Genomic DNA, 23665 nt, shown 5'->3' with positions numbered 1-23665 from the left:
TACAAGTTTTTAGCAGCTGATGGGCTTCCTCTCTCTTTCCTCCCCCCCACCCCCCAGCTTGCTGAACTGCACAACCATTGTAGCTGATGGTAAGAAAGAATCGTGAGGTTGGATAGTGTGTGAGTGGTGAGAAAGGAGGACAGAGTGGTGGGTCTGGGATAATGGGGTGTGGGGGAAGTTGAGGTAGCGATATACTGGTAGCTGAGGGAGTTTGAGTATTGTTTTCCTGTGGCACTACATCTGTATTATGGTGATGCATGTATTTAATTCAGTCAAAAAAGGTACCAAGCTATAGTACATAAGCCATTAAAATATCAGTAGTACAAACCCCCAAAAAAGTCAAAATGTGGCAGGGGTAATACAATACAAACCTTTAACAACCCAGCACCTACTAACTTAAATGTGATAAAAACTTCATAAGTAAGTGGATACAGCCAACTAATTAAGTCATATGGGGGCTTCGGCAGCAACTCTTCTGGCTTGCCAAGATCATCATCGGCTCCCATATATTATGGTTTTTCAAGTCTACTTTCAACATTTGTTTCTATCAATATTCTCAATATCATCAAATTTTCACTTAGAATACCTAATACCTATCTGCTTCATATGTTGTAAGACTGGACCTGTGCCAGCATGGGTCATGTTTCGCCACGCTGTGCCAGGGCAAAGGTCCTTATAACTGATGCCATAATGTGGATGCCAAAATGATGAAATGTGACCCATATTGGCACGATAACAGATTTTTAATGCCTTCAAAAACCCTCCAATTAGCAGGAAATAAAACACCTAAAAAATAGAATCTTACATGTTCTTGCCTGTGATTTCACATCAGTTAATATTTATATACTGTTTACATTGTGAACAAATATTCAAGCTTAGTAGCTAGACCTTGGTAGGAATCTGACCTGGAATGACACATTTTGTTGAGCAGCGAACTCTGCTATGCTGCTGATGGCAGCTTTCACTGTATTTCATTTTTTATTCCTTTCTCGTATCTAGTGTTGAGAATTTGAGGGCGTCTCTAGTATTAGCATGTGCTAAAAACGCTAGAGTGTCTATAGCGCAGCTTAGTAAACGGGGCTGTGAGTAAATAAAAAAGATCAAATTTACCTTGGCAATGTAAAAATTGAAGTAATTTTCTTTTTTTCTTTTCATAGTAATTTTATACTTTGTTTCTTTTCAAAGCATACAACTTTTCACATAGAATAGATCATTTTTCTTTTGGGGAACTTCTTCCAGGACTTATTAATCCTTTGGATGGGACAGAAAAAATAGCTTCAGACCGTAAGTACTGAATAACAAACATGATTTGAAGCTGGTTAATTTCTACATTATAAACATCTGTGCTTAGCCATTGCAGTAAAGATTACTGTACCTTGTTAATTGTGATGGTTTTCAATTTTAGAAGTGTCAAATATAGTACTGAGTGATTGAAAACTCTTTGTGCATGTACAGTTCACTCACTTTAAAACAAGCACTGACATACATAGCTTAAGGGGTAGGCTGCGGAGGTCACTGTATGGATCAGAAGTCATGCTCACCATTTTCAGCAAAAGTAGTAGTATTTTCTCTGGGATTTGTACATATACATAGGGACTTTTCAGTTATCTGGAAAAATATATTGTTTCTTAAAAGCAGCATGCATTACTTGTATCTCATGTCTCTCTCTTCATTGTTGGTACTTTATGAATAGCATTTTATATCTGACTATCACAAATATATACTTTAACTCATAAATAACTAATTTGTAATGTGCAAGTTTCAGTATTAGTACAATTCATTTCTTTAAATTTTGATGTCCACAGAAATGTTTGTTGGTAAGGCTGCATTTACATCATAGGTACACAGTACAATTGGTGAAATAAAATGGGTGAGACACTATTTGATGCATAATGGATTTGTCAAGATTTTTAAAAAACACACACACACAACATCAGTTTATACACCGACAAAAGGAGGAAATACATTACTGAGAACAAGCTTCCCCCCACCCCACGATCTGTGGCTTTATGCACACTAAGAGAATGTGTTCTCTTCTAGTTTTAGAGCAGTCATAAAGGAACAGTCTAATGGGCTTTGTTGTGGACCAGGTATATGACTTCCTGAAGCAAGAAAAATTATTTCATTTATTAATTTATAAGCCACTTTCATAGCAGTGTACATACCAATTCATAAGACATGGCATAAACCACAGCTTAACAAATCAAAGATACAATATAGATTACTAATTTAAAAAACTATATTCAATAAAGAGACATTCTGTACAGTGAAAACAATACACATAAACCCAATATTCTCATCCTTTTTCCCCTCTTGCAGATGCTCTCTCTGTATAACCAAATACAAATAAATCAGCCTTGTTCCATTTAGGACAAGTACCAATAAAATGACACCTCCAATAATTTGACACTAGAAGGTACATCCTAATAATAAAACTTTATTTATAAATAACTTCAGATAGGTTTCTCTTTGGTCCAGTATCCTATGGTTAGCCCTGACTAACCTCTAGCAATTCTTAGCCATCATCCTCCAACCCCCGCCCCCTTCCTGCCAACCTCAGTATCTCCTCAATCTACTAGAATATTCCTTCCTTCAGTCTGTTCCTCACCCTTTACTCCTTCCAATCTATTTGCCATTCTTAGTCTTTACATCCTATCTCCCTACCCCACAGCTCCACCTAACTATCCCAGGCATTCCTCCCAATCCACCATCACCATCATCTTCACATACCTCTCTTACCCCTGATTCCAGATTACATGGTAAAAGAGTTAAACCGTGCCACATTCTAAAATTGAGAAGTACGTTATTTTCTCCTTTAAAGCATATTTTATCACTGTGCACCCTTAGAAGACCCTATGACCTCCAATGATTGTTTAATTTAGCAAAGCTGAAATATGCCTCTTTAAATATAAAATTCTGTCTTCAGACCTTTCATATCAAGCATATTAAGTGGAGGGGCAGGGGCCTTTTGGATTTAGCTTAAACTTTTTCAGTAGTAGCTCAAAGCAAGCTGCTTTCAAGTATGGTAGGTATTCTCCTGTCCCCAGAGGGCTTACAGTCTTAGTTTGTACCTGAGGCAATGGAGGATTAAGTGATTTGCCCAAGGTCATAAGGAGTGCCGGTGGGATATCTTGGCTTCCCAGGTTCTTAGCCTCCTGCTCTAACCATTTGTTTGCTCCTCCACTTTTGATACTGGATAAACAGAGAATATTATTTGCTTTTTAATGAAATAGAATTATTTCCCCAGGAAGATAAAAACTTTTGACCAGACTCTAGACTCTCTTGCTCAATGTTTTAGTAGCTTAGGCTTAAAGGAATTACTAACCAGTTCATATATAACCAGGCCAGTAATGAAATTAGTTTGTGGTCTTAGTCCAGTGCCAGGGGCCATGGCAGAAGCCTTCACATTACACTTCCTTTCAGATTCCTGTGAATACTTTCACTGATTTAGGACATGAAGAACTTAGTGTAATTTATGAAATAATTAATTCAGATATATACTGTTAATTCAGTTTTATATAGTGTTGGACCCTATTAAAATGGCACCAGTGTTTTGGTTTGATTTTCTTTTCTGTAGCAACAAATTTGTATAGAAATGTAACAAGGTTCCTGGGCTTTGTAGATAAGTTTCTTTTTTTTTTTTTTTCAGCTAACCATATGTTTCAATATTTTATCACAATTGTGCCAACCAGACTCAATACATACCAGATCTCTTCAGACACTCATCAGTTTTCAGTGACAGAAAGGGTGAGTTGGAAATGGCTAAACTCTGGAATTTTTATGTACTTTCACTGTACTTTCATACCTAAACTGTTTCATCATGCCAACAGAATGACAAGCAAATTGTTACTGTTCTGTTACTGGAAGTCATTTGTTGTGACTGAGAAGGGTAGTTGCTGCTCATGTATTTCTGCATAATGTGAAAGGTGATTACAGTTGTTTTATACAAAATATATGCCATCCCAGGAGTGGAAGGTAACTGCCTACACCCAGGCATTCCCACAGTATCACTGGTTGGTTGGAAGCAGCCACAAGAGAAACTACACTTCAAATTCCATTGTAAGTTCTTTGGGAAAGGGAATATACCCAAACACTTAAAAGCAGTAAGCTGCCTTGAACATTAGTTGGAAAGACAGGCTAAACATTTTTAAAAAGCTATTAATCTTGATTAGGCAAATATTTTGGTTCAGGTTTCTGAAAACTCTGCTAAGCTTTTTAAAATTTGTAATAGCATACACAGATATTTTAAATTGTCACAAGTTCTTCGTCCTTGACTGACTGCTGCAGATTTTCATTAGGGGAGAAAGAGAGATGCAGAAGCCAACTCTGTAACTGATATTCTGCCTTCTGCTTCTAACTGTATTAAGGGACATAGCCAGAGCTTGATTTTTTTTTTTTTTTTTTTGGGGGGGGGGGAATGCAGGGGTCAGGGGTGGACGGTGGGGGGGGGGCATCTCATTCTCAACTTTAGAAAGAAAAATGCTGTTGACTCTTGTCAGATTCAGCTCTATTTAATTAGGCAAGGGAGATTCCTGCTTGGTTAAATAATGCTGTGTTGATTGGGAGTAGATAATCAGCAGTACTTAACCAGAGACTGCTGCTGAGCGGTCCGGAGGATTGGAGAAGGGCAGATGTGGTCCCTCTGCACAAGAATGGAAGTAAGGAGGAGGTTGACCTCGGTGGTGAATAAATTAATGGAAATGCTTCTAAAGCAGAGAATCGTAAAGTTTCTCAAATTGAATGGACTGCAGGACCCAAGGCAGCATGGCTTTACTAGAGGCAGGTCATGTCAGACAAATCTGATTGATTTGACTGTGTGACCAAATAGTTGGATGTGGGAGGGGCACTAGATGTGGTGTACTTGGATTTTAGCAAAGCCTTTGACACGATTCTGCACAGGCGACTGATAAACTGAGTTCCCTCAGTATGGGACCTAATGTGACTGGCTGGGTTAAAAAGTGCTTAAATGGAATGAGACAGAGGGTAGTGATAAATGGAGCTTGCTCTGAGGAAAGAGATGTTATCAGTGGTGTACCACAGGGATCGGTCCTCGGGCTAGCCCTTTTTAACACCTTTGTGAGTGATATTGCGGAAGGACTATCTGGTAGAGAATGATAACAGGGACAAAGTTTGTCCCTGTACATGCAAGCTCTGTCCCCGTCCCCACGAGCTTTGTACCTGCTCCCTCCTTGTTCCTGTCCCCATCCCCGCAAGGTCTGACTCCATCTGCTATTGGATTTCACCAAGACCCCTGACTAAAACTTAGCTAACATAAGAAAATCTCTGTTCCTGCTAGTACTGCAATACCTAAAACATTATAATTAAACATATGATCTGAAAACATTTGGTAATATTTGGAAAATGTAATGCTTCAGTGTAATTAACTATGCAGTGCCTGATCTCAATGTGCTGCAGGGGACACATGGTCACAGGGAGCAAGGGCTCAGCTTTCTGTCCCTTCCTTATCCCCAGCAGTGGCACAACGTGATTACAAGAGGAGAAGAAAAAAGAACTTCACATTGGACCACATCCTCCCCGTCTATCACTTTAGTGCTGAATAAAAATAAGTTCAAACCACATGGTTCAAATTTTCATTAAGCTAGAAAATCTTCAGCACTGCATGCTCTTTAGCTGTGCTCTTGAATGAATCCAAGTGTTTGAAGTTACAGAATAGATAGATGTCTTTGATAAAGTTGTTTCCGTGACGTTTGCAAAGGTTTCTTTTCAAGGACCAATTCCTTCTTTATTCAGTTTTAAATGGGGCTGCAGATTTTTCCATTTCTTGACATTTATATTTTAATCTCTCTAATTTGTTACAAAGAGATGCCACTTTTCAGCACTGCCTTCCTGCTGATGAGTTGCTGTGTTTCAGTAGCCCACAAACATTCTTGCAATGATATGTACTAGGGACTGAATGAAGACACAGCAAGATATCCAAGAGGAAGAAGTGAGGTTTATGGGAAGAAACCATACTGGGGAAGCAAGGAAAGAATTTAGGAATGAACTACTTTAAGCCAATTTAGGAACAAACCACTTTAAGCCAGCCTGAGAAATGTATATGTCCCAGACCACTCCTTTATGACCAGTCACATCCTGTATCCACAACTGTGCTTCTCTTTTACCTCAGACCCTACCTTAGCCAGTACAACAGGGGAGCAACCTGTGCATTCTCATAGGGTGGACTTTTCTGGGGCATTACAGGTGGTCTGGCCCTGCCACCTGAAGAGGAAGAGCTGGCAGTTAGAGATGGGGGTGCTGGCGGGCCTACATCATAGTGGAGGAGGGTGAGACTGGAGTTGGGGGCACTGAAGGATTGCAGGCACGCCCACTTCATGCCTTAAGTAACATAGTAACATAGTAGATGACGGCAGAAAAAGACCTGCATGGTCCATCCAGTCTGCCCAAGACAAACTCATATGTGTATACCTTACCTTGAATTTGTACCTGTCCTTTTCAGGGCACAGACCATATAAGTCTGCCCAGCAGTATTTCCCGCCTCCCAACCACCAGTCCCGCCTCCCATCACCGGCTCTGGTACAGACCGTACAAGTCTGCCCTCCCCTATCCTCGCCTCCCAACCACCACCCCCTCTTCCCCCCACCTGCTCCGCCACCCAATTTCAGCTAAGCTTTTGAGGATCTCGCCCTCTGGATCCCCGATCGGTCCAGGGCTGACAATCCGCGAAATGCCTTGGGTGATCCCAGGCTCGGTGTCTGTTGGAGAAAAAGTCTCCCTTCCCTTTCTCCTCGCCACTGATGTTCATTACATTTTCCTGCATTGATTCAGTCACATGGCCTTCCTTCTGTCGCCTCCTCCTGTCTACTGCAACTTCCTGTTTTGACGCTGAACAGGAAGTTGAATAGAGAGGGTAGGACGCTGCAGGAGGAAGAATACAGTTCTGGCCTGTGACTGTGAATTAAAATGTAACGCCCACAGGGAGGAAGACGGGAATGTAGGAAAGGATTTTTTTTAAATCATGAGAACAAGGCTTTTTACCATTCCCATGAGTCAGTAAAATGTTTTGTTCCCACATCCGTAGTGATTCTAGTTAGGGTGTGGCCCTTATTGTGAATTAACTGTGTCATTCTCTACTGTCTGGTAAGGTTTGTCTCTTTACAGATGATACCAAACTCTGTAATAAGGTGGACACCCCAGAGGATGTGGATGGCATGAGGAAGGATCTAGCGAAGCTTGGTCCGATAATTGGCAACTAAGATTTAATGCTAAGAAAGGCAGGGTCATGCACTTGGGTTACAGAAATCCAAGGGAACAGTACAATATAAAGGGTGAAGTGCTTCTGTGTTCAAAAGAAGAGCGGGGTGGACTTGGGGTGATTATGCCTGATGACCTTAAGGTTGCCCAACAGGTGGAAAAGGTGATGGTCAAAGCCAGAAGGATGCTTGAGTGCATACGGAGAGGGATGACCAGCAGGAAAAAGAGGTGATAATGCCCTTGTACAAATCTCTGGTGAGGCCCCATTTAAGAGTACTGCGTTCAACTCTGGAGACCGCACCTACAGAAAAATATAAACAGGATGGAGTCAGTCCAGAGGGTGGCTTTAAAACTGGTAAGCAGTCTCGGTCATAAAACATATAGGGACAGGCTTATGACCCTCAACGTGTATACGCTGGAAGAGAGTCAGGAGAGAGGGAATATGATAGAGACTTTTAAACCTGGTGACGTTAAGGTACAGGATGTGAGCCTTTTTCAAATGAAGGAAAACTCTGGAATGAGAGGGCATAGGATGAAGTTAAGAGGAAATGGACTTAGGAGGAAGCTAAGAAAGGGTGATGGATGCATGGAATGGCCTCCTGGTGGAGGTCATGGAGATTAGGACTGTGTCAGATTTTAAGAAAGCGTGGGACAGGCATGTGGGATCCCTTAGGAAAAGGAGGAGTTAGTGGTTATTGAGGAAGGGCAGTCTGGATGGGCCAGTTGGCTTTTATTTGCCGTCATGATTCTATGTTTCTATATGTGCTTTGACTGCCACAGCACTCTCCAGCTAATGGCAGGATAGAGTCAAGGGTTTGATATACTGCCTTTCTGTGGTACAAACAAAGCAGTTTATATTTATTATGTGCAGGTACTTTCTCTGTCTGCAGTGGGCTTTCAATCTTAAGTTTTTGTACCTGGGGCAATGGAGGGTTATGTGACTTGCCCAGAATTGCAAGGAGCTACAGCGAAAAATGAACCCACTTTCCCAGATTCTCAGCCACTACACTTACCATTAGGCTACTCCTCCACTCCATATGGTTAGATGGGAAGTTGGAGTGGACATGGATGTTTTCTGGGCACCACTGGTAGTGTGAGTGCCTGGTTGACTGTGGGGGAGTAGGAGAAGAGACGGCTGAGGGGAGATATGATAGTGGTCTATAAAATAATGAGTGGAGTGGAACGGGTAGACGTGAATCGTTTGTGTACTCTTTCCAAAAATACTAGGACTAGGAGGCATGCAATGAAGCTACAAAGTAGTAAATTTAATACGAATCAGAGAAACGTTCCTTCACTCAACGTGTAATTAAACTTGGAATTTGTTGCCAGAGAATTGGTAAAGGCGGTTAGCTTAGTGGGGTTTAAAAAGGGTCTGGACAGCTTCCTAAAGGAAAAGTCCATAGACCATTATTAAATTGACTTGGGAAAATCCACTGCTTATTTCTGGGATAAGCATCATAAAATGTATTGAGTTTTCCTGGGATCTTGCCAGGTATTTGTGACCTGGATTGGCCACTGTTGGAAACAGGATACTGGGCTTGATGGACCTTTGATCTGTCCCTGTGTGGCAATACTTATGTACTTATGACTGCAGAAATAGCATGGATAATTTTTGGCAGCTGCAAAATTCCAAATGTTCAATGCTGGTACCCAGAATAGGCCTGGCACGGAATATTGGGGGCCAAGTTAGCTTGTTTTGGTCAGTGCTTCAAAAAATAACCACTGTGGGCTGAATATTGTCCCCATAATGTAGATGTGACATTGTTTCTTGGTTAGCTTTTCCTTTCTCAGATATGAAAAACTTCTTTAATGTCACTCTTCCATATAGTCAGTGCTTTTTTTGTGCCGGTACAGCGTACCGGCACCTTTTTTTGTAGGTCCCCTCCCTGACCTAGTCCCCACCTGCCTACCAGCTTCATGCCGACGACCCTCTTCTCCTGCCACCCGGAATCGTGACCCAGCTTTTAAAAAAATCTACGAAGCGGCGGAGCAGTGCCTCGCGTCTGCCCATAAAAGAAGAAAAATCACCTTGTCGGCCGGCCTTCCCTCACTGTGTCCCGCCCTCTGATGTAACTTCCTATTTCCGCAAGGGCAGAACACAGTGAGGGAAGGCCGGCGGACGTGACGAGGCGATTTTTCTTCTTTTACAGGCAGACGCGAGGCACCGCTCCGCCGCTTCGTAGATTTTTTTAAAGGCTGGGTCACGGTGCCGGGTGGCAGGAGAAGAGGGTCGTTGGCACGGAGTTGGTAGGCAGGTGGGGGAACTGGGTCGGGGAGGGGGGCTCAGATGGGTATGGGTGGCTAGAGGGAGGGGGAGCAGGGAAACGAGGAGAGTCGCTGGACATGGGTGGAGGGCAGGGGGGACGGAGGGTTGCTGGACATGGGTGGATGGCAGAGGGGACAGGAGGGTCACTGGACATGGGTGCATGGCAGGGGGACGAGAGAATCGCCGGACATGGGTGGATGGCAGGGGGGACGGGGGAGTCGCTGGACATGGGTGGAGGGCAGGGGGGATGGGAGGGTCACTGTACATGGGTGGTTGGCAGGGGGAACAGAGAATCTGGACATGGGTGGAGGGCAGGGGGGACGGGGGGGTTGCTGGACATGGGTGGAGGACAGGGGGGTTGCTGGACATGGGTGGAGGGCAGGGGAGGGCAGGGGGGACAGGAGTGTCGCTGGACATGGGTGGATGGCAGGGGGAAGAGAGAATCGCTGGACATGGGTGGATGGCAGGGGGGACAGAGGGGGTGGATTGCAGGGGGGACAGGGGGGTTGCTGGACATAGATGCATGGCAGGGGGAAGAGAGAATCGCTGGACATGGGTGGATGGCAGGTGGGACAGCGGGGTTGCTGGACATGGGTGCATGGCAGGGGGGAAGAGAGAATCGCTGGACATGGGTGGATGGCAGGGGGGACAGGGGGTTGCTGGACATGGGTGGGATGGCAGGGGGGACAGGAGGGTCACTGGACATGGGTGGATGGCAGGGGGGACGGGCGGTTGCTGGACATGGGTGGATGGCAGGAGGGACAGGGGGTTGCTGGACATGGGTGCATAGCAGGGGGGATGGGGAGTCGCTGGACATGGCTGGATGGCAATGGAGGGTGGGGGGACAGGAGGGTCGCTGGACATGGGTGGATGGCAGGGGGAAAGAGAGAATCGCTGAACATGGGTGGATGGCAGGGGGGACAGAGGGGGTTGCTGGACATGGGTGGGAGGGCAGGGGGACAGGAGGGTCGCTGGACATGGGTGGATGGCAGGGGGAAGAGAGAATCGCTGGACATGGGTGGAGGGCAGGGGGGACAGGGGGGTTGCTGGACATGGGTGGAGGGCAGGTTTGACAGGAGGGTCACTGGACATGGGTGGATGGCAGGGGGGATGGGGAGTCGCTGGACATGGCTGGATGGCAAGGGAGGGCGGGGGGACAGGAGGGTCGCTGGACATGGGTGGATGGCAGGGGGAAAGAGAGAATCGCTGAACATGGGTGGATGGCAGGGAGGACAGAGGGGGTTGCTGGACATGGGTGGGAGGGCAGGGGGGACAGGAGGGTCGCTGGACATGGGTGGATGGCAGGGGGAAGAGAGAATCGCTGGACATGGGTGGAGGGCAGGGGGGACAGGAGGGTCACTGGACATGGGTGGATGGCAGGGGGGACGGGGGGTTGGACATGGGTGGATGAAGGGCAGGGGAGAGGAGGGCTGCTAGACATGGGTGGATAGAGGAGAGGAAAGGGGGAGAGAAGAAATGCTGGACATGGATGGAGGCGAGGGAAGAGTGAGGAAGGAGATGAGATGAGGGAAAAGGAAGAGAGGAGAAAAACTGCACATGGATTTAGAAAATAGGCAGAAGCTGGATCCACTGGACAGTCAAGTTTGTGGAGGACCCAGCTTTTACTTACGGATGTAGGGCAAGAAATGAAGAAGAGGAAAGTAAAAAAATAAATTGAAAGGAAGCCCTGGAAACGGAGTTAAGAGGACAGATAGCAGCAGAATCAGATACTGAGCCAGCATGATCAGAAAAAGAAATTCACCAGACAACAAAGGTACGGAAAAATCATTTTATTTTCATTTTAGTGTCTGGAATATGTCCAATTTGAGAATTTACATCTGCTGTCTTATTTTTTTTTTCTATTTCAAGAAGTCTTTATTGAATGTTAAATTCAACACAAAAAGCAACACAACATTCCATCCTTACAAAATGTTATCAGTAAGAATAAGATAATACAGTTCCTTTCTGCACTATACGTGATACTAACATTTTGCATACAACAATATTGAACAATTGAACTTCAACATTTTTAGAGTTTTTTAGAGATATTAATTCCCCCTACCTCCCCCCCTCCCATCCCTCCCCCCACCCCCTTCAAAAGTATGGCTCAGCGTTCTCCTGTCCACAGGGTCTAGATATCCTTCACCATTCATTATGGGTATTGTTCCAAGAAGGTACCCCAGACAGCCTGCCATTGATTCAGCTTGCGTTTACGTTCTGCTAATAACCTTTCCATTTCACAAACATATTTCAACTTTGAAATCCATCTCTTGATGGAGGGTACACCCTTCTGCTTCCAATGAGAGGCTAAGACCTGTCTAGCTACTCCGGTCGCCATTCTCATCAGAATCTGTTGGCTAGGTGTTAACCCTCCTACCTTAACAGAGAACAGAAAAATTTCTGGGGCCCACCTAAAGGTATTTCCTACCCATCTCTGCAGTCTACTATGTACTGTTTTCCAATACGCTTTAATTTTGCCACATGTCCACCACATATGTCCCATTGTTCCTTTTTGACCACATCCTCTCCAACACAGTCCTGAGCCTGCTGGATATATTCTTTGGAGGCGTGCTGGAGTGAGGTACCAGCGAAACAGTACTTTTACTGCATTCTCTTTTAGTGGTACATGTACCGACACGCCTCCTGCCCCCTTTTCAATCCTTTCCCAATCCTTTTCCCCCAGGGCCATTCCCAGCTCGCTATTCCAGCTCTTTCTGTGGAGGCAATAGCGAGGAGCTTGTGCACTGATGCATTTATATAATCGGCTGATCAGTCCACCAGAAGACTCACTCCCCTCGCAGATATCCTCCAGACTAGACCTTTCCCGTTTTATGACCCCTCTCACTGCCTCTGTTTTGAGAAAGTGGGTCAACTGAAGGTATGCGTAGGTGTCCTCCTCCAATTCAGGATATTGTGATTGCAAACTTTGGAATGAGAGTATTTGCTCTGCTTCAAACATTTGGCCCCATTTCCTTAGACTTATGGCATACCATCGAGTAAATATCCCCGGTGTAGTTCCGGGCATAAAAAGTGGATTATATGCTATTGGAGATAAACTAGTGAGAGTGCATTTCTTCTGAGGGAAGAGACTATCCCAGTAGTAGAGGGTTACCCCAATGGAAGGACATTCACCCACCCCTAGTGCCCTAAATGGTTTGGGGATCCACATTAGCGCTCCCAGAGGTGTTTGCCCCAATGAATATTGCTCCAGTTGGACCCATTGCCTGTCTGGGTATTCTTGGTACCACTCAACCGCTACTTTCCCTTGGGCCGCCCTATAGTACCACATGAGTTAGGGACCCCCAACCCCCCCTTTCGTTTATCTTGGTATACTAAAGTACGCGATAAGCGTGGTCGCTTTCCTGCCCAGACGAACCGCATTATTTTATCCTGCAGCGTTGTTAAATATCGTCTGGGCATTAATACAGGCAGCGCTTGAAAGAGGTAGAGCAAACGAGGTAACACGTTCATTTTAACTATAGCTATCCGTCCAAACCATGAAAACACCATGTCCCCCCAGCGTTCTAGGTCCACCACAATGTCCCGCCCTAGTCTTTTATAATTAGCTTGAAAAAGTTCCGATGATTCAGAGGTCAAATTAACCCCCAGGTATCGTATATACTTAGAGGCCCACCGAAATGGAAAAGAAGTCTTTAAAGAGTCCAAATCCGGAGCCAGCAGCGTAATGTTAAGGGCTTCCGATTTGTTCATATTGACTTTGAACCCAGACAATGCTGAATATTCTTCAATAGTACGCAAAAGGCTAGGAAACGATGTCAGTGGTCTAGTAATGAACAGCAAAACGTCATCCGCAAAAAGAGCCAACTTGTGTGCCCTGCCATCTATGGCCAAACCGAAGATACCCGGTTCTGACCGTATCCGAGATGCAAGAGGCTCCATTACCATTGCGAATAATAAAGGAGACAAAGGGCAGCCCTGCCGAGTTCCTCTATGAAGAGCAAATAGCCCCGAGTTGCCCCCATTGACTCTCACACATGCCCTTGGAGACTCATAAAATGCTTGTATCCAGCCTCTAAACCGACTCCCAAACCCTAACACCTCTAATGTCTTATACATGAATGGCCAATGTACCCTGTCAAAAGCCTTTTCGGCATCTAAACTGAGAAGACACAATGGCCGCTGGCTTCGCTTGGCCAAGTATATAAGGTCTAATACTCTTCTAATGTTGTCCATAGCCTTACGGTGCGCGACAAAGCCCACCTGATCAGGGTGAATTAATACTGGAAGCACCGGGGCCAACCTATTGGCCAAAACTTTGGCCAAAATTTTGACATCAGAGTTCAATACTGAAATAGGCCTGTAGGAGCCACATTCAGAGTGGTCTTTGTCCGGCTTAGGCAAGACCGCTATCCATGCCTCTTTCATAGATTGAGGCAGTATCTCCCCCCTTCCCACCAGATTGAATAAGTCTGCTAATAGTGGTGCCAGTTCTTTAGCAAACATCTTGTAAAATTCATTTGGGAGCCCGTCCAAACCCGGGGACTTACAAGATGGCAAGCCACGAATAGCTTCCTGTATTTCTAATGGTGTAACAGGACTGTCTAGTTGGGCCTGCTGTTGGAGAGTCAATGGTGAGAGGTCACTGTCCGCCAGGTACTCCTCCACAGAGTCCTCGGCAGGGTGTATCTCCTGGTCATACAAAGCTTGATAAAAATCCCTAAAACGTTTACGAATTTCCTCTGAGGTACGTATCAGGCCTCCCTCCCCATCGCGTATCTGTGTGATTGTACGGTCTACTTTCTGCCTTCGTAGCTTTATGGCCAGAAGGCGACCAGCCTTATTTGTGTGTTCATAGGACCCCATCCTCTGTCTATTGTGCAAGTGGCTCAGCTGTTCCGAGTAAATGGAATCCAGCAGCATTCTCTGATCTTTCAGTTCTTGTAAGATCTGTCGGGAACCATTTGCTTTGTGTTGTGCCTCCAGATTGTGTATACGGCCCATACACCCCCTAATCTGAGCTTTGCACGTTCTAGATCTCTTACTAGCTAATTTCAAAAAATATCCCCTAGTGACAGCTTTCATCGCATCCCATACCACACTGAGATCAGGCCCAGATTCCTTATTAAACTCCAAGTATTCGTGTAATACCGCTCTCTACCCCTCTGCTACCTCCCCTTCCTGTAATAAACTGGTGTTAAGTGTCCATCTCTTATCCTTATATTCTACCTTTATTTTCGGAAGTACCACCCAAACTGGAGCATGATCGGATAGGGTTTTACTGCCTATTGCTGCTGTGGGGCCCCACTCCACTAGATTTGTGTCTAAGAAGATGTAGTCAATACGTGAGTACGTTCCATGTGCTGATGAATAGAACGTATAGTCCCTGTCCTTCATGTGTGTCAGTCTCCACAGGTCCAGGGTGCCCAGGGAGTATGTTAAAGAACCCAACGCCTGTGAATCTTTAATACCATCTAACTTGTGTTGCCCTGAACGATCGAGGCTGGGGTTCATCACTGCGTTAAAATCCCCCCCCACAATCAATGTGCCCCTAGCAAATGCTGCCAATGCCAATTTCAGCTTCGCAAAAAATTCCACCTGTCCAACATTTGGGGCATATATCGATGCCAAGGTCAGGTCCACCTGGTCTATTTTGATATGTAAAAATATAAATCTCCCCCCCCGGGTCTTTTTTTACCTCTAGAACCTGTATAGCCAGGGATGAATGCATCAGTACTGCAACCCCTCGTGCCCTTGAGCCCTCAGAGGATGCACAATGGACTACTGGGAACATCGGATGAGTGAGAAGTCTCTCATGCTTTCGTCTTAAATGTGTTTCTTGCAGGAGGACTATATGGGGACTATGGTGTTGTAGCTCCTTAAATAATTTCTGTCTCTTCTGTGGCATATTCAAACCTTTAACATTATAGGATAATATCTTTAAGTCTGTGGTCATGTCTTAATCATACAGTTATAAACATGGCATTCCAACCTTACAGGCTTAGCTGCATACACTGTCCCTATGGACTCCCATCCTTTCAAGCCATTCCCTCCACCCACACCCCTCCCACCTCCCTTTGTTCTCCCCCCCCCCCCCCCCCCTGCCCACATTATATCTCCCCTTCCCCTTGTTTGTTACACCACCCAGAGATTAACTCCTCCAAGTGGGATTAGAGAGAAATGACCCACCACCCGGTTAAGTCCCCCGCCCGCTCCTCCCCCCATGGTGTCTTAAGCAGCTCAAATTCCTGACTTGCATTCGGAGTTCCTGCACAAGTCATACTTTCTTACGCCTCCTCCCCCATACATTCAAATGTGTCTCTAATAGACAATACACATACATTCTTAAGTCATATCCTAACAGTCCGTGGACTCGCTAGACCAGTCCGGTTAAATAAGGACCAGTCCCTTGCACTATTCCTAGTGCAGCACAGATAGTTTGTTACCAGATCGTATCTCGAACGCCCCCTCAGCGCTTAGAGGCTGTGCGCTTAGTGGGTTCTGGCACTCTCTTCCATTTTTGCAGCTTGGCTCTGGTTACTGGTGCTACTGTCCCAGGTGGTATCTGCTGCGTCACCAGTCCTCCTTTGAGTAGCGCTTCCCACGCCTCTGCCAGGTTTAACGCTCTGCATTTTATGCCCTGTATCTCAAAATTCAGAGAGAAGGGGAACCCCCATCTATACTGCAATTGATTTTTAATCAGTATGTCCAGGGCGGGTTTCATCAGCCGTCTCTGCTGGAGAGTATACTGAGAAAGATCCTGATAAACAGAAACCTTAGCCCCTCCATATTCCAGAACTGTTGATTTCCTTGCTCGGGCCAATATTCTTTCTTTAGCTTCATATTTCTGGAAGCGAACTATTATGTCTCTGGTTTGTTGTGCTTTCCGTGGGCCCAAGGCGCGATGCGCCCGGTCTAACTCTTCCGATGCCGCACCAGCTTCAGCTCCCATCAGCGTATTGCATATGGATTGGATAATCCGGGGCACGTCTTCAGTCTCGCCTCCTTCAGGTATTCCACGAAAACGTAAATTATTCCTGCGGCCCCTGTTTTCTAAGTCATCCAATTTATATTCGAGGTCTGCATTGCGTGTTTCCAGCCCCTGAATCAGTTCTGCGTGCCTGTTCAGATGTTCCGCGTGCTCGTCCAGTTTAACCTCGGCCTCCTCCACCCTGCCCCCCAGCTCCCGCAGTTCTGAGCTCAAGGTATCCATCCGCTCCAGTATCTCATCTTTTGAGTTCTTAATCTCATGTTGTATATTAGATAAACAATTGCGGAGCTCGCCGGAGATACCTTTTTTCGATGGTGGAGAGCGGGTTCCGGCACCGTTTTTTCTACAAAAAAAGCACTGCATATAGTTGAAGAAGTATCAATTACTTCTCTCTTAAATCTGTGTAAACTGCTCCCCAGTACTTCTTCACAAGCCTATCTTTAGCAGTGTGCGTCTGTGAATCAACAATTACCACTGGTTCCTCTCTATTTAACAAGAATTCCTCTAATTGTTTTGGTTCAAAAAAATTGAAATTGTTTATTGATATAAAACACAGCAAATACAGGGAAATTTCAACACAAAATTAGCTCCAAGAGCCAGGGTCCTCGCTCGCAAGGCCAAGAATGCCCTGCGCCTCCTCTGGGTCTCCTTAAAGAGGTCAGGATAAACTCTAATTTTAGAACCAAAAAATAGGGAGTCCAAATGTCTAAAGGAAAGTTTTAGAACAGCATTCCTGTCCATTTCAAAGGCAAAGGTTACCACCACAGTGGTTTTTTGAGTAATTACATCCAATGATGATTCTAGGAGCTCCATCAAGTTCATACCTTCTCCTGTTTGTGTTGGCATAACTAATCCATCTCTCTTTTTATTAAGTTGTAAATATTGTGCCCGCACAATAAGAGGTAGAGATTCACTCGACACTCCCAGAATTTCCACAAGATATTTCTTCACCATTTCAGTCGAAGATATTAATGGGGGCGTGGAAAATTAATTAACCTCAGATTTAATTTTCTTACTTGGTTTTCCAAATATTCTAAACGACAGAACATATAATTCCGATCTGTTATTGAGGTATGACCCAATGTTTTTAAGGATTGAAGCTTTCCCCCCATTTGATTTAATTGGGAAACTTGATGGGTGGTAGTCTGAGTCTGTGAAAGAACAGCTTCTGAAAGAACTTTAATTTCAAGCGCATTTTTTTCAACCACTTTTGAAAGGGAAGAATAAAGTGAGTACGTTAAGTCCCAGAGTGACTCCATCATCACCACCGCCGGTTTCTCCATAACACCCATAGCAAAAACAGGAGGCGGAGTACTCAAAATCTGGTTCAATGTACTTACAGTTTGTGGTGGCAAAGTTTGCAAAGGAAATTGATCTCCCGTTGTTACCACTCTGAGCGTTTCCAACGGAACGGACTGGCTCCCTCCCTGTGGCTCCGATGGGCTCCGTGCTACAGGGCCATTCTCCGCTCTACTTCCTCCAGGCTGCGGGGGGGGGGGGGGGGGGGGGCGCTGCACAGGGCTTAAAGAAACCCCGTTAACACTGCTGTCCAACACCACCGTGTCGGCTCCGATAGAAGGAGAAGAAGTCTGCCTGGGTGTGGACGTCAACCCGAATTGTTCCAACGTCGGCTGTTGCTGAGGATTAGGTCCAGTGCTGGCTGAGGGAAATTCCCGCACTTTACCTCTCCGCTTCCCCTTCTTCCACAGGCCCGCGGAGAACTTCACAGCCTAAGTTTGTGGAGAAACTCGATTTACGTCCTAAGCAGTTAACGTATACGCAGCCATCTTGGATCGCATCCTCAGAAGGTTGTTTCATTGGGCAGTCAGTGTCGTCTCTGCTGCTTGATGGTATGGAAGCAGGTCGGCTCTTCCTGCAAGGTTAGGTCTCCAGGCCCTTTGTGAACTTGCGGTATGCTATGCTGACATTGTTTATTTCTTCCTCAGTGTTGCTTCATGGCGCACTCTAGGCAGATGCATACTGGACTTTATATCCTCTCAGAGGTGCAGGCATCTTGTACCCATATTCCCACCTGGGCTGGAATTCAGTGGAGAGAGAGAATACAAAATAAGAAGAATACAAAGGGTAAAATTGATGGAAATAATTTTTGGACTAAGATGGATTAAATTTTGAAGCAAATTCCTATAGTTAGAGAAAGTTTCATGATTAATTGGAATGAGATAAGCAAAAATGTATTGGATTGAGATAGCTTCAGTGAGTCAGAAAAAATGTTCATCTAGAAAGATATCTCCTTGGTTCAGTGAAGACATTCTTATTTCTAAGAGAACCTGTAGAAAAAAATTGAAAGAAAAAACAAACTGCAGATTTATATTCATTCACTAAATTTATTACACTACTAGCCGTTAAGCCCGTTAAAACGGGCGAGATTTGTAATTCTCACCTCCATGTTTCGCAAACCTCCTCTCTCCCCTGCCCTCCCCTCCCCTGGTCCATGTCCAGCAACCCTGCTCTCTCCCCTGGCCTCGCCCCGTCCACCAACTATCTTCTTTTCCCTGCCCTCCCCCTATATCCAGCAACCCTCCTTTTTCTCTTGGCCCCCCCCCCCCCCCCCCCCCCCCCCCCCCGTCCAGCAACCCTCCTCTCTCCCATGCCCTCCCCCATGTCCAGCAACCCTCCTCTCTCCCCTGCCCGCCCCTCCATCGATCCATGTCCAGCAACCTTGCTCTCTCCCCTGCCCTCCCCCCCATGTCCAGCAGCCCTCCTGTCTCCCCTGGCCTCACCCCATCCACCGACCCTCCTCTCTCCCCTGCCCGCCCCCATATCCAGCAACCCTCCTCTTTCCCTTGGCCTCCCCCCCCCCACCCTGCTCTCTCCCCTGCCCTTCCCCCATGTCTATTAACCCTCCTCTCTGCCCTGCTCTCTCCCCATGTCCAGCAACCCTCCTCTCTCCCCCTTGCCCTCCCCCATGTCCAGCTACCCTCCTCGCCGCCGCTCTCTCCCCCCTCCGTGCTGGGACCCCTGCACTGACATGACAGCACCTCTCACCTCCATGTGGAAGCGCTGCTGGCAGTAGCAGAGCGATCTGCTGCTGCCTGCAGTGCTTTCACACGGAGGTGAGAGGTGCTGTCATGTCAGTGCAGGGGGCCCGATACGGAGGGGAAAGGCGGCGACGACGTCGGGGATGGGGGGGGGGGGTTGGAGGTTGGTGCGCCGGCGATGTTCTTCCTTCGTCTCCAGGCTCCAGCGGCAACGGCAGTGTCCGGTTCCCTCTCTGTTCCGCCCTCTGACGTCATCACGTCTTGACGCGAGGGCGGGGGAGAGAGGGAAGTCTCTACTGCGCATTTGCAGGTGAGTCGGTCATTTGTGTTTGACTAGCCGTTAAGCCCGTTAAAATGGGCGCGTATTGGAATGTTTTTTTTTTTCCCAAGGCCCCCCTCCCGTTGCAGCTGCAAGGCCCCCTGCCATCCTCCTTCCCTGCCAGCTCCAAGGTCCCCTCTGTCCCTCCCTCCCAGCTCCAAGGCTCCAGTCCTCCCCCCTTCCCAGCTGCAAGGCCCCCTGCCCGCCCTCCCTCCCAGTTCCAAGGCCCCCTGCTCTCCCTCACAACTGTAAGGGGCCCCATTCCCTCACAACTGTAAGGGCCCCCCTGCCCTCCCAGTTCCAAGGCCCCCTGCCCCCCCGTGCCTTCTTTCCAGCCAGCTGGAAGGCCCCCTTCAGTCCAGCCCTCCCAGCTCCAAGGCCCCCCTCCTTCTGAGACCTCCCATGTCACCCCCGCCCCCCCTTCACCCGGCCCGGGCCCTCTCTTCGTTATTCAACTTACAGCAGCGCCAAAACAGCAGCAAGCAGCAGCTCCCGTTGGCCTTCCTTCACTGCCTGTGCCTCGCCCTCGTGTGACGTCACGTCGGCGAGGGCGGGGCACAGGCAGGGAAGGAAGGCCGACGGGAGCTGCTGCTTGCTGCTGTTTCGGCGCTGCTGTAAGTTGAATAACGAAGAGAGGGCCCGGGCCGGGTGAAGGGGGGGTGGTGGCGACTCCGGGGGGGGGGGGAGGGCGGTAGCGGCTACCTTGGGGGGGAGCGGTAGCGACTCAGCGGTTCCCTCTCTCCCCTTCCGCGCAGTTTCCCTCTCTGTCCCGCCCCCTCCCCCCGTCATCACGTCTTGACGCGGGGGCGGGACAGAGAGGGAAGTCTCTACTGCGCATTTGCAGGTGAGTCGGTCACTTGCCGTTTATAGGTTTGATTCTTATGTCAGGCAGGATGTCCGTGTCAAAAAAATTAGGTAAACTCTATTAGAGCTAGTAATAGTGAATGAATCTCCCCCTACAACTGATAGTCTACCTCAATATTTTAAGGGAAAACTGACACAATTAGAAAATCTGCCCTCTCAGCAATCAGTATTGTTGTTATTTATCAATATATGGCATGAGAATCGTAGCCAATAAGACATGATTTTAATTTAAATCAGTAGAGAATGTTAAGTATGCTCTTTATCACTGCTCTTTATAATTGCCCAGCTTATCTGATGAGAAATGCATCAACTAAATTTATAATTTACCTAACAGATTGTCTAAAGAAAATCCTTATGGGTATCTTTTCAAAGGAAGTTGGGTACATAATACTTCCTCCTATCCCAAATAATCCTGGTTTAAAGACAACTGAGAGAATCAGTTATTGGCCAGTAGCATCCATACCCATAGGCGGTCGGTGGCCCAACTGTTTGGGGAGGCTAAAGGGGGTGGGGTTAGGGGTGGGGCTTACATCCACACACAGAAAAAAAAATAAGTACAATATCCCAAATGTGAAAAGTTACAAGCACCACCCTAATTAGTGAAATTGAAGGTTAGCAAGTGAAAGTTTTCTTGCAGTGTATTCGGTATATAATTTTGTCATGGTGGAGAAGAGACTGAGTCCCAAGGAAGGGCTGCTGGTTATTGATAAGAAATACTTCTATGTGCATGTAAAAATGGATTTATATATCATAAATGACATATATTTTAAACTCAATTATTTCAAGCACTTACCATCACTAAATCACATACACATCTATGAAACATTTCAACATCATATCCTCCAAAATATTCTAAAATCATGTCTGATGTTATGACAAACAAACTAAAATTAAATTAAAATGTTGATGTCACTTCAGTAAGGCCAACACACAATCCTTCAACCGCAAAACACTATGCACAAACAGCCTTTTAGGGTGGATAGCGTTCACAACGAGCTCTTTTATTAATGACCAGACAGAGATAAGAGTTTTCAATTTTGGCACAGTATAAAGTCATCACAAGAACAAAATGGACTGCATTAGGGGCTTATAGCCCATTTAGTTATGTTTAAACAAAAGAGATCTGCATGAAACAAAATATTTATTTTTATTTTGACTTATAAACCCTCTCTCTCTCTGCCCAAATCCAACATTGCCCCACTGTCTTGCCCCTCCTCCCTGTTCAGCAAAGGCAAAATATAAGAAAACCAATGGACTGCATTAGGGGCTTATAGCCCATTTAGTTGTTTAAACAAAAGAGATCTGCATGAAACAAAATATTATTTTTATTTTGACTTATAAACCTTCTCTCTCTCTGCCCAAATCCAACATTGCCCCACTGTCTTGCCCTCCTCCCTGTTCAGCAAAAGCAAAACATAAGAAAACCAATGGACTGCATTAGGGGCTTATAGCCCATTTAGTTATGTTTAAGCAAAAGGATCTGCATGAAACAAAACACTTATTTTTATTTTGACTTATAAACCCTCTCTCTGCCCCAATCCAACATTGCCCCAGTGTCTTGCCCCCCCCCCCCCTCTCAGTTAAGCAAAGCAATAAATAAGAGACCCAAATACTCCTCCCCCTCAACATTTACCCGCTTCTTCAGCACTTGCTCGATCTGCTGCTGCCTCCGCTCCCTCCCTGTCTCAGTCGGTAACTGACTGTAAATAGTGGAGCCACATGCTGCAACACTCAGGCAGGCTCACAGTCACAGCGAGGCTCTGCCACCGGAACAGAAGGGCAGCAGGAAGTGCATCACAGTTACAGGGGGAGGTTCTGGCAGAGCTGGAACTGCTGTAGAAGGAGCCTTAAGTCCCAGTAGTTTGTGAGTCAGCAGGCGACGAACTGAGGGGGTGGCGGCGTCGGCAGGAAGATACAGTTTTGTAATTGTTCTGACAACGAACTTCTTTCCTGCACCGAATTTGAGAAGGAGGCAGGGGAAGGTGATGGGTGGGCTCCCCAAGCCTCTTATATGGGACGCCGATGTCCATACCATTATTAACAAAAATTATGGAGGGAATTGTTGCAACCCAATTAATTGAATATTTGGACAATCAGAATATCCTCCATGTATCACAATCAGGATTCCAAAGCAGTTATAGTACTGAAACAGTTCTGGGGGCATTAATATCTAATAGGTGAGAAATAATTTTAGGTATCAGGGTTCTCTTGATGCAATGTGACAAACGGTTAAAACTTATTTGATATACTACATTTATAAAAATATAGCACAGTGGTTCACAATACAAAAAATTAAATCTATAAGGAAAGGAAAGAACAGTTCAAATAGGACAGAGAAAAAAACAACCAGCATCAATCATTCCAAAGAAAATATATTTTTTTAAAAAGTTAAACATCAACCACACATACATCCAGAACAGGACACAGGTTGCAGTTGCCTGGTGCAAACCCGTGCTTAGCAAGTATCCTCAAAAGCAGTTTTAAATAACTGGGTTTTAAGGGCTACTTTGAATTTAGGAAATGAAAGTTCAAGGCGAAGTAGTGTGGGTAGTGAATTCCAAAGGGTTGGTGCTATACAATAGAAGACTTGTGGAGTCCAATCAAGCAGAAGACTGTGAAGGAATACGTAATCTCCGGTCATTAAATGATGTGAGAAGCCTGGAGGGTGCATATTGAGCTATCACAGTAGAGAGATATGATGGCATTCCTGTAGAGAGAATTTTGAGAGAGTCAGAACTTTGTGTTGTATGCGATCATCTATTGGAAGCCAGTGATTTTGAATAAATAGGGGAGTGACAAGATCATGTTTCTTAACATGAGTGAATAATCTCAGAATGATATTTTGCACTGATTGTAATCACCAGAGAAGTGCCTGTGAAATACCGGAATAAATAGTGTTGCTGTAATCTAATCAAGACTAAAGGGTAGCATAAAGGAGTGTCATTTGTGATTTTTGTCACAGAATAGAGCAAAATTGCCTCAGAGTGATGAAACAAGATCTCGTCAGGGCTTCTAGTTGTAGGGTGAATGACAATTCACGGTCTAAAATTGTTTCA

General features: G+C 45.8%; 1 protein-coding gene across 6 annotated transcripts in view; it reads left to right on the top strand.

Moving 5' to 3' along the window:
• The window catches only part of ERGIC2 (ERGIC and golgi 2), a 425675-nt gene that overhangs the window by 283068 nt on the left and 118942 nt on the right, over window positions 1-23665 (top strand). For all 6 annotated transcript variants that reach the window (XM_030214639.1, XM_030214641.1, XM_030214638.1 and 3 more), the window contains 2 exons: window positions 1186-1284; window positions 3650-3747. In XM_030214639.1, the coding sequence (XP_030070499.1) occupies window positions 1186-1284; window positions 3650-3747 (197 nt within the window). The remainder of the gene's footprint in view (window positions 1-1185; window positions 1285-3649; window positions 3748-23665) is intronic.

This window comes from Microcaecilia unicolor, chromosome 9 (assembly GCF_901765095.1).
Source record: "Microcaecilia unicolor chromosome 9, aMicUni1.1, whole genome shotgun sequence".
In the NCBI taxonomy this organism is placed as follows: domain Eukaryota; kingdom Metazoa; phylum Chordata; class Amphibia; order Gymnophiona; family Siphonopidae; genus Microcaecilia; species Microcaecilia unicolor.
This window is presented reverse-complemented; position numbering and strand designations above follow the sequence as displayed.